Source organism: Hydractinia symbiolongicarpus, chromosome 10 (assembly GCF_029227915.1).
Source record: "Hydractinia symbiolongicarpus strain clone_291-10 chromosome 10, HSymV2.1, whole genome shotgun sequence".
NCBI lineage: Eukaryota > Metazoa > Cnidaria > Hydrozoa > Anthoathecata > Hydractiniidae > Hydractinia > Hydractinia symbiolongicarpus.
In genome coordinates this window covers 21,829,525-21,840,275 of record NC_079884.1, presented here as the reverse complement: position 1 = coordinate 21,840,275, position 10,751 = coordinate 21,829,525, and the positions used below count along the sequence as shown (strand labels likewise).

The window sequence follows — 10,751 nt, the reverse complement described above, 5'->3', positions numbered from 1 at the left end:
TTGAAGAATTGTCTTCCAGAAGCTTCTGATGATACCTGTGGGTGGACGAAAGGACCAGCTAGACATAGAGAGACCTGGTGGTGGAATAACGAGGTTGACCAGTGTATAAAGGAAAGGAGGAAACTTTGGAAAGAGTGGAAGTCAGGTGGTAGTAAAAATATTTACTTAGAAGCTAAGCGTCGTGCTCGTACAGCAGTGTATAAGGCAAAATCAGAAGCAGAGAGAAACAGATTTGCAGATGTGTTAAGAAAGGAAGACCAGCGCAATAAGGTATTCAAGATAGCAAAGCAAATGAAGAAGACTAACCAAGATGTTGTAGGTGAGAAGTGTATACGTAATGATGAAGGTGTTTTGGCTAGCACAGAGGAGGAGAAAAGGGTAGCTTGGAAGAATCATTATCAGAGGTTGCTTAACACTGAGTTTGATTGGGATGAGGATAATTTGTCTGATGATGATGTTGTAGAAGGGCCAGCTATGCAGATCAAGACAGAATGGGTAGTGGAGGCTATTAGCAAATTGAAGATTGGCAAGGCTGCATGAGTATCAGGTATTGTTGCAGAGATGGTAAAAGCATCTGGATATATTGGAGTTGAGCTTATTACAAGTCTTGCTAACCAGATTATAAAGGATGGTGCTATTCCGAGTGAGTGGCAGTCGAGTGTAATAGTGAATTGTTTCAAGGGGAAGGGTGATGCATTAGCAAGGGGTAACTATAGAGGTTTGAAGTTGGTTGATCAAGTAATGAAAGTTATTGAAAGAGTGATTGATAAGTTACATAGAGAAAGGATTGATATAGATAAGATGCAATTTGGTTTTGTTCCAGGGCGTGGCACTACAGATGCAATATTTTTACTCAGACAGCTTCAGGAAAAGTATTTAGGAAAGAGAAAGAATCTCTATTTTGCCTTTGTAGATTTAGAGAAAGCTTTTGATAGAGTGCCACGTAAAGTTATTTGGTGGGCTATGAGAAAAGTTGGTTGATCAAGTAATGAAAGTTATTGAAAGAGTGATTGATAAGTTACTTATTAGGTCTATGTAAATATAACTCACTTAGGGACCACTAACATATCAATTTATCCCTGCTTTACTAGCTTTAGAATCCCCCTTGCCTCCCTCTGTTTAGGGGCAGAGCCAAAAATACCCCAAATGTGATAAAACTAAAATTTCTTACTTCTAGTGCACATTAAACAAGTTTGCACTGATTTAGATGATGTAATATATAACAAAAAAATTTTACTGTCTATAGAATATGCAATTTTGTAAAAATTTGTTTTAAAATAACCATTTTCACAAATTTAACCATACATAGCTAACAAGCAAACATAACCAACAGCAAATGGCAACAAAAAATAAACAGCCACGGGAGACTGAGAATGACGAGGTTCCGACTCGCCAAAAACGCCATATATATGTTAGGGCGTCCGCAGGTGTTTTTTCGTTTTTTTTAAAAGGTTTTCGGCCCGTTCGAAACCGCCCGAAATGTAGAGGCTCATTGTTCTCATTTAAATTTTGTCGTTTTACTCTTAGTTTATTATTTGTGGGATTTTATTACAGCTATATTTATTAAATAAATGATATAAAACAGTTTTTTCAGAACTTCCACTGTTGAGTATATGACTATTAGTCTACCGTTATGTTTATGTTTGGTACTGGGTACCTGAATCATGAGGTTATGCGCCGATATGCGAATAATGCGCTATAATGGTGTGGTAGCTGTACTGTAAAATGTATCTACAGACTTCTGTAATATGCAGAAGACAGACAATTATGTTAATATAAATATACGTGTTCTTATTTCATTTACCAACCCTCAATCATAACCAGAGATTTAAGTCTAACATCCATTACCACTGCTCGACATTAAAAGAATAAATTATACATCTGGTAATAAATGTTTAAAAAAATGTTGTTTCGGGTTAATTCAGGTTTCTCTGGGCGAAATTTTAAGTTTTCTTTAAAAACGCCAGAAGTTGTCCGACAGCGCCATGGTTTTTGCAGCGTTTCCAGTGAGTCGGCACCCTCGTTAAAAGTGTCTTTGGCTTATTGACAATATTTGCAGTGTGACCTCGCTGCTGGTTCATTGCCTGGATATGTTAGTAGAACCGTAGCTTAATGGTTGTAGCTCTCACACTTTGTGCGGGAGAACAGGGTTCCATTCCCCTTGGTGGCGATTTAACATGGGCCTCGGGTTAACCCAAGCTATGTGGTGGAAAATGGGGAGATGACAGACTGTGTGGACTGATGGATGTTGCACGAAGTTGTCTGGTAGAGCGCGGACCTTAATTTGGTCTGAGTACCTGAAAATAAGCATTAAATACTCTAGGACATCTAATCCATGATGGCCCCTCCCTGAAAATGATAGACAGGGTATACATCCCTCAATATTTGTGTGGCTAGCTAGCCATGTAAAATATGCACATCTATCTATCTATCCATCTATGCTGGAATTGAGGTTTACCGGTTTTATTTTTTATTGGTTATAAAAAAACGTGAAAAATTAGAGTGAATAAATCGATATTTCTCCTAACATGTTTTTACTATTGTTCTTACAGTCAGGGTAAACACCTAATTAGGCAGCATGACCTAATTAGGTGAGTCGTTTAGTTAGGCGACGTGATGTAGTTTAATTAGGCTACCCGTAGTCTAACTAGGCGAACAAAAACTTTCTGTTGAAAATACATCGAAATCATTGCGTTTCGCACTACAATTTTTATGTGAATCAAATCTGTCCACTTTGCAGATAATTTTGAACAATTATCGTCTTATTTGCATCGCACATTGGTAACGTAACGTTTTAAATAATGGATTTCAGCCATTCACGTGGCAGGGAAAAAATAAATATGGCAGACGAAAACGTCACCTAAATAGGCGACACTTAACCTAATTAGGTTATATATTTCATTTTAACATAATTCTTAGTTGCACGAACATATCCAGGCACGAGTGACAATTTTGGAATCGTGGTCGCGTAGACTATCCATTCTGAACAAAGATTTTTTGCGATTTTTTCTTAGGAATGTGTGAAAAGCCATTAAATATTATAATGTCTTAACTAGGTCACATATGGCCTAACTAGGCTACAATGAGTCGCCTAAATAGGTGGTATGCCCTAATTAGCCTACCACCGCCTAATAAGTGTTTTCCCTGACCTTACTTTACTCCCCTTAATGACGTCAGAACCTTTCGAACCGTGGGGGAAAATAGATATAGTTTAGCACGGTATTAGCACTATTAACTTTTTGTTTTTCTGACATTTTTTGACAACAATTTCTGACATTTTCTTCACTTTTCCAGCAATTTTTAACAGGAATTTCATACTTACAAACGGCTGAAAAGTAGAAACAAATAATGCCATTAAGAAATTAAGTAAAGCTCTAAGTGTGCTTAGATACACTAAAAGATAGATTATACTTAGCTTAATGTAGGCATAAACTACGATGGCTCTGAAGGCTCACATTGTGCGCGGTGTTCTTGGTTCTGTGCGCACACTGACCAAAGAAGAGCGTGCACTAATCAAAGAAGAGCGCGCACTGACTAAAGAAGAGCGCGCACTAAGCAATGCAAGGCGTAAATGATTGAGAACATACGGTGGCCTCCATCTGCCAACAATAAAACACTTGAAAGAAACCATACAGAGCTTATGCAGCAAACATTTAAATCGATTGTCAACTCTGAAAAAAGATTACTTAGTCAACGCTATCTGTACAAATTGCACACTTAGCGAATGCTATGTATGTAAATTGCACACTTAGCGAATGCTATCTGTACAAATTGCACACTTAGCAAATGCTATCTGTACAAATTGCACACTTAGCGAATGCCATGTATGCAAATTGCACACTTAGCGAATGCTATCTGTACAAATTGCACACTCAGCAAATGCTATTTGTACAAATTACACACTTAGCAAATGCTATCTGTACAAATTGCACACTTAGCAAATGCATCTATGCAAATTGATCACTTAGCAAAACGCTATCTGTACAAATTAATCACTTAGCAAATGGTATCTGTACAAATTGATGACTTAGCGAATGCGATCTGTACAAGTTGCACACTTAGCAAATGCTATTTGTACAAATTGCACACTTAGCAAATGCTATCTGTACAAATTGCACACTTAGCAAATGCTATCTGTACAAATTGATCACTTAGCAAATGCTATCTGTACAAATTGATCACTTAGCAAAATGCTATCTGTACAAATTGATCACTTAGGAAATGCTATGTATGCAAATTGATCACTTAGCAAAATGCTATGTATGTAAATTGCACACTTAGCAAATGCCATGTGCTAAAATCGTTTACTCAGCTGTACATGCGCACAACACGTAAACACTCCTCCTTTGATGATGTAAATAATAAACTTGTTGTTGAGGTAGATTGTTCAGTTACAGAAGCATCGTTAGTGGACTCTCTCTCTGTTCCAAATCCCATAAATGCTACTGAAGCTCAGGATGTCATGTTAACTGGATCATCACGTTCTCTAATATGAAACATTCCTGATTTAATTGATGAATCTGGGACAATAACTTTTCCAGTAAAATCTAAAATATCATAATGTTCAGGTTCAATGCTCAAACTTCCTGCCCAATCATATACTACAGTCATTGTTTCTCTTGCATGAAAAAGACGTGTTTTACGACCTTCTGCAGGGTGATGTATTGAAATAGTACAATGGTCATCAGTTAAAAGAGCTTCAGGAGGAACTCTTGATTTTCGTGCTGCATTCAAGCTTTGTAACCTTAAGTTTCTTTTTTCTATATCAGCTTTTTCTTGTGCTTTCTTCCTATCAGATGCTAAAAATGCAGAGTAGGCATTGTCCATCTCTTGTCTTACCTCTGCTCGTTCATGAGAAGTTCCAATCAATGGTGTTGATGTTCTAAAACCACGAGCTGGAACAAAATCATCTGATTCGTCATTGTCAGAACTCACAAATATTGGTGCTGTCAAGTCTTGTATCATTTGGATTGTCTTGCACTTTGTTTTGAAAATGAACTTGGTTCTAGCCATTTTTGTTTTCTGACAATACAGTTCAATTGTAAAAGGGATCTGTTGGTTTGCATTGGTGGTTAAAATGTTATTCACAACTTCCCTCCGGATATCAACTAAAAAAAAAGTAACGTCACTTGTACCAAATGTAAGAGGGTTGTTCCTTTTCTCCCAAAATAACTCTTTGCAAGTATTCAATAAATCATCATAGGATGCATTCGACGGAAGCTTGATGCTTCTCAGTCCACCTCCTCTGTCTCCTTTCACTAGAGCAAATTTTCCTCGCATCATAGTGTTCCCAACTGAGGTAAACGACTCTTAGTTTCTTTGTTACACTTTTCCTAACTGGGGACAACACTCTACTTTTTTTTGGTCTAGCTGATCCACCTTGAATAATGGACTTCAACTCAAGCTTTCGATCTTCTATTTGCTCATCTAAGGAACACATTAATCTAATCTGATTATATCACCATCCTTGGTGACACCATGTTTACGTAAAATGTTGTCGTCAGCATGCAGTACAGCTATCTCAGTGAGCTGAAAAGGGAAACATGGATAAAGTCAGCCAAAATTGCAAGAAAAAAACAAACATAATTATATATAGATAGCTACCATCTTTAGCGCGAAGACGCTCCTCCTCATGCAGGGGGAAGGGGCACGGGGGTGTAAACAATCTCTCTCAAGAGATTTACCTTTTCGTTGATAAAATTCTGAATCGTCATCTCAGATTGGTCCAATTTTTTTAAATATTGAATTACCTAAAAAAAAACATCAGTTGTAGCTAGCTGAATTTGTATGCAAAGGAATGGACACCATATCGCCCATGTCCATACTGAAAAAGAAAACAAAAATTTCTCAATAATAAAATGATACTGCTGAATCATTAACGAATTCAAATTAATAATACATGATATAAATAAACCAGCTTTTATCAGTAAAGAACATAACAACATACCTTGTCCATGTCTCGCTCTTTCGCCGCAATCTTTGAAATCTAAACTAGGTTATGCACATCGTTGGACTTGACTCTAAGTCACCGCTAAGTGATCAATTTTCCTAAGTGATCAATTTGCATACATAGCATTTGCTAAGTGATCAATTTGTACAGATAGCATTTTGCTAAGTGATCAATTTGTACAGATAGCATTCGCTAAGTGATGAATTTGCATACATAGCATTTGCTAAGTGATCAATTTGTACAGATAGCATTTGCTAAGTGTGCAATTTGTACAGATAGCATTCGCTAAGTGATCACCTTGTACAGATAGCATTTGCTAAGTTGTCAATTTGCATAGATAGGATTCACTAAGTGATCACTTTGTACAGATAGCATTTGCTAAGTGATCACCTTGTACAGATAGCATTTGCTAAGTGATCAATTTACATACATAGCATTCGCTAAGTGTGCAATTTGTACAGATAGCATTCGCTAAGTGTGCAATTTACATACATATCATTCGCTAAGTGTGCAATTTGTACAGATAGCGTTGACTAAGTAATCTTTTTTCAGAGTTGACAATCGATTTAAATGTTTACTGCAAAAACTCTGTAGCTAGCTATGGTTTCTTTGAAGTGTTTTATTGTTGGCAGATAGAGGCCACCGTAAGAACACCGCGCACAATCTGAGCCTTCAGGGCCATCGTAATAAACGGTTAGCTAGCTATAGCAACTACTAGGCTAGCTAGCTCCTTATCAGGTCAGGTTGTTTTAAAACAAACTTCATGATTTGGCTGCTGTTATTTTGAATTCGTGAACAAGAAACACAGATTTTCCATATTTAACAGACCAATTCCCCTGTCCCACACATCGTCGGGCCTTGTGGATAAGCGGCATATGTTGCAATTTTGCTCCTCAAACATTGGGCATGTTCAAGCATACACGCCCGCTAAATGTAACGTTGAAAACCCTTACTCTGAAATAATGTAGACTCTTAGAAAAAAAGAGTTCTTTTTTATATTATTCCTTGAAATCGATAAATAGTAAAGAGCTAATTTTGCCTTGTGATGGTCCTTCTTTTTTTGCACGGTGTTGGGAGTATTGTCAGCATTGCGAAGTCTGGAAAAGTACGAAATGTTACCGCTGACTACCAGACTGGAAGTTTTTGTCCTATTTTTGCACCCTTGTTACCAAGAATTTTTTCCTTTGATATGATGTCTTCTCTCATATCAAATCGGCAAAAATACCCTGGGAACGAGGGTGCCTTTTACGCATAGAAATAATTACAAATTACCCTGTTGTCAATTGAACAAAGTAGAGCCTTTTTACTCTAGACAAACAAGACGTCAACTTTGAGCATATTATAAATACTGAAATTCAAGTGCTTCTATCTCTAACGTGTTCTCAATCAAACCAAACTAGGGTGAGCATTTTTCATTTCGCCGAAAAAAAGCTGTCTTTATAACCACACAGATATTTGACCGTGAGGTTGCTTTACATTCTTGGCTGAAGCTTTCGGCATTTGGAAAATGGACACGCGCATTAGAATATTCTGGCATCTTTGCAGCCCAATTAACACGAGTCTGAGTATTTACATATACGGACATTTTTTTTTTACAACTATTAAAAGATGTAATGGAAATTAAACATGTGAACGCGATGGATGTAAACAATTGGAGTTGTAGTTATGAACACTTTAATGATAACACTTCACAAGTGTTCCAAAGATGATCGTTTTCTTTGTAGAAAGATGTCCTAGTCTGCTCCATTGGGAGATAGCATCTTTCGGGAGGGGAGATAAGATAAAAACAATCACGTGAATAAAAACAGTAGTATTAAATACAGATTAGTTTTTAAAATAATATTACAAAGGAAATAATTATTTATAATTTCAAAATCTCTCATTGCTCCACCTTTCTGGCCATCTTTTCCTGAGTGAATCATTTTTACACATCCAAACACGAAACTTTAATTATATATATATATGGTTAAATGAAAAGATATGGTCATTTTTAGCGATAAATAAAAATATAGGTTTGTTCTTTCTCTGCATGTTTTCATCTACTGTTTGTGCTTCCTGAAAATAAAACACACCTTTAGACGTTGAAGAGGATATTAATACTGAACTGAAGTAAGAAAACCGTTGTCCGGCTATCATTTGTTCGCAAAGGCATTAGGCCGTCTTAGCATGCGTTTTTTAAATTTCGAAATCGTTAGAAAACACCAGCTGTCATAACCAGTTTAAAAAGGTTCTAAAAAGTGAAGTTTATTGAGAATATCGAAGACGTTTGAAGTTTCTTGTTTCAAGGGAGCCTCACTTCAAACTTATACAAATATTTATGCTAAAAAAATCACAATTATTCAAGGTTGCTACAGCAGCGAGTTTCGAACGTTAAGATTGAGTGTTGAGAAGTATTCAACTCATCAAGTCAAGGGCTTTCTAACTTAAAACACGCGTCGTCATTTTCATAATTTTAAACATTCTACGCATTACAAATTTAAAGATCGCCAAGAATTGCTACAAGTTATAAAAATACACAAACATTAATCTCGTATAACTTGCCTACTATGCCCTCATGAAAAAAGAAGAGATTCTGAAATCAAACTAAGGTTCGAAAAGTCTACTTACTTAGCATGATGCATCAGTCCAGGTTCAGCTCCTGGTTTACCCTCAATACCAACAGCGCACTGAAACATTTGAGAACAGGTTATCAAAATTCCATTGTGCCACCACAAATCAATATTAACACAGTTTAATATGTGACATATTTTGCCAGTATTTCCACACATTGTTTGATCAGGCGATTTTTAAAGGCAATGATTTAAAAAAAAATGAATTCCTTTAATCTTACGAGAAGGTAAAAAAAAATACCCAACAATAAAATGTAAGTACGCATTACCCTTGTCTCGATGCTGGTCCAACTGTCTTCACTATCTGGCTCTTCTTCGCCTTCGGATTTTCTTTTCTTACTATAATTAAAAAAAAGGAAAAAAATTACACTTACAACATATTTGCATGATAGCTTTCCAATTAATTTTGCTAACAAGCACATTTCAGTTTTGTTTACAGTATAAATTTCCACATGCGCTGAATTTCGTATCAACTGAACTTGTAACAATGTCGAATAAATCTGAAACGTGTAAGTACTTACCCAGGAGTTTTCCCTGAAGACTTGGGTGTCATTTTGATGCCTCCTTTAGTTCCCAAAGTCTTTTTTAAAGTTTCAATGTCGGTAAATTGCACACTTGTACCTCCACCACGCGTCTTCATAACTTCGCCCTTGAAAAAAGACTTGCAATTATTAACGAGATAAAACACTAGTGATATTTGTGACATCCAGACAAAGCACTTACCTTGATTAACTTAGTTTCAATCTCTCCACAAGAATCTTCTTCCTGATGGGTCAAGATGTAATTTGGAGTCGCCTAAAAACATCACAAAAATACAGAATCGCCAATTAAGCGCAGGTATGTAACATTCTTCTAATCCTAACATCGTTTCCTCTTAGCAGGAAAACTGATTTGAAATTAAAAAAAAAAAAAAATGCTGCAAATTTCATCAAGTTACAATGAACTCTCCTAATTAATCTGCGGTCGTTCGAATGGCATCATTTTTACTCCTCTTGGTAAGGATACATTTTTATTTGCATTAATAGGCTAGAAATTAACTCAGTAAACAAAAATTGCCGACAGCTGCCGTGGTATCTTTGATTTGAGTTGGCGGCAATTATTGCGAAGGCTGTATGAGAATTTCATTCCTATGTATACTGGAGCGCGATTAAGTTTTAATACGGAACTCAATTTGACTAAACAACAATTCTTTTACCATAAACAATTCTAAATCATATTCTTTCTATAATCTTCCTTTAAAAAAACTCGGTAGATACACTAGGATACACTAAGATAAACTAACAATAAACTTACATAACCAATCAAAACATCCTAAATAAACAACACAGTTTTTAACTTTTTTACTAAAGTCCGTTTAAATAAGCTTCCAGCATTTTAATAATCTTACCTTAAAGTCCTTTACAAGTGGAGTTTTGACTGTCTTTTTGTTTTTTAGGTGAGGCTGCATAACAGTATCTAAATATGTGAAGTAAATATAACAATTACCCACACAAGTTTTGTATAGCCTAACCACACCCCCAAAATGTTTTACCACATGAATAAAAACTACCTTACTGTCGCGTTGTAGCACGTTGCGGGTTCTTAATTTTTAACAAGCGAAAGTTAATCAGAAACAAGAAAGTACATACTTGTTGATAAAGTATCAGCAGGTTTGTGTTCCAACCAATAATCAGACGATCTTGATCGACGATGTTTTGCTCGAATGGGAGGAGCATGACTATTCTAAAAATTCAGCAGAAAAAATAAACTCCAAGCAATGGTACACAGAAACGAAGACAGATTGAAATTCTTGGAAGTAACTTAATGTTTAACAGAAAGTATAATACACAAAGTCAAGTCAAATACTATTTAAGAGTTTCAGACATACTCTCGATGAGGGAGTTGCTGGGGGAGATTTGGACCGAACTTTTGGTCGACCGTAAGGAGTTCCTCCAGTAACCGTCTTTGTTCGAGTATGAAGTGGTTTTTTGGCAACTGCTGGTCTTTTTGATTTGGCTGGTGCTGATGCTGGAGGATGGTGGGAGGAGACCACATCAGGTTTTTCGTCGTATATGAGATGTTCGACTTTGCCTTGATTCTCTTCTGGTATGTCTAGCCCCTAAGAAATGTCACAAGATTATGGTAACAAATGAAAGCAATCCTGGATAGAAAGAAGGATGACCGGTGCCAGTCGAGAATCATTTTCAGAATAT

General features: G+C 36.4%; 2 protein-coding genes across 2 annotated transcripts in view; both read right to left on the bottom strand.

Moving 5' to 3' along the window:
* Nucleotides 1-1,052: 1,052 nt before the first annotated feature.
* Nucleotides 1,053-7,081, bottom strand: LOC130662429 (uncharacterized). The gene has a single exon (XM_057461303.1). It carries the CDS (start codon nucleotides 5,281-5,283, stop codon nucleotides 4,453-4,455), a length of 831 nt encoding a protein of 276 aa, XP_057317286.1. The 5' UTR covers nucleotides 5,284-7,081; the 3' UTR covers nucleotides 1,053-4,452.
* Nucleotides 7,082-7,745: 664 nt separating this feature from the next.
* The window catches only part of LOC130662420 (kinesin-like protein KIF23), a 69,764-nt gene continuing 66,758 nt past the window's right edge, over nucleotides 7,746-10,751 (bottom strand). Inside the window, exons 27-34 of the mRNA XM_057461292.1 lie at nucleotides 10,427-10,657; nucleotides 10,188-10,281; nucleotides 9,947-10,014; nucleotides 9,283-9,354; nucleotides 9,081-9,208; nucleotides 8,829-8,898; nucleotides 8,558-8,616; nucleotides 7,746-8,005 (exon numbers count right to left, since the gene is read on the bottom strand). Of these exons, the coding sequence (XP_057317275.1) occupies nucleotides 7,990-8,005; nucleotides 8,558-8,616; nucleotides 8,829-8,898; nucleotides 9,081-9,208; nucleotides 9,283-9,354; nucleotides 9,947-10,014; nucleotides 10,188-10,281; nucleotides 10,427-10,657 (738 nt within the window). The 3' untranslated portion in view covers nucleotides 7,746-7,989. The remainder of the gene's footprint in view (nucleotides 8,006-8,557; nucleotides 8,617-8,828; nucleotides 8,899-9,080; nucleotides 9,209-9,282; nucleotides 9,355-9,946; nucleotides 10,015-10,187; nucleotides 10,282-10,426; nucleotides 10,658-10,751) is intronic.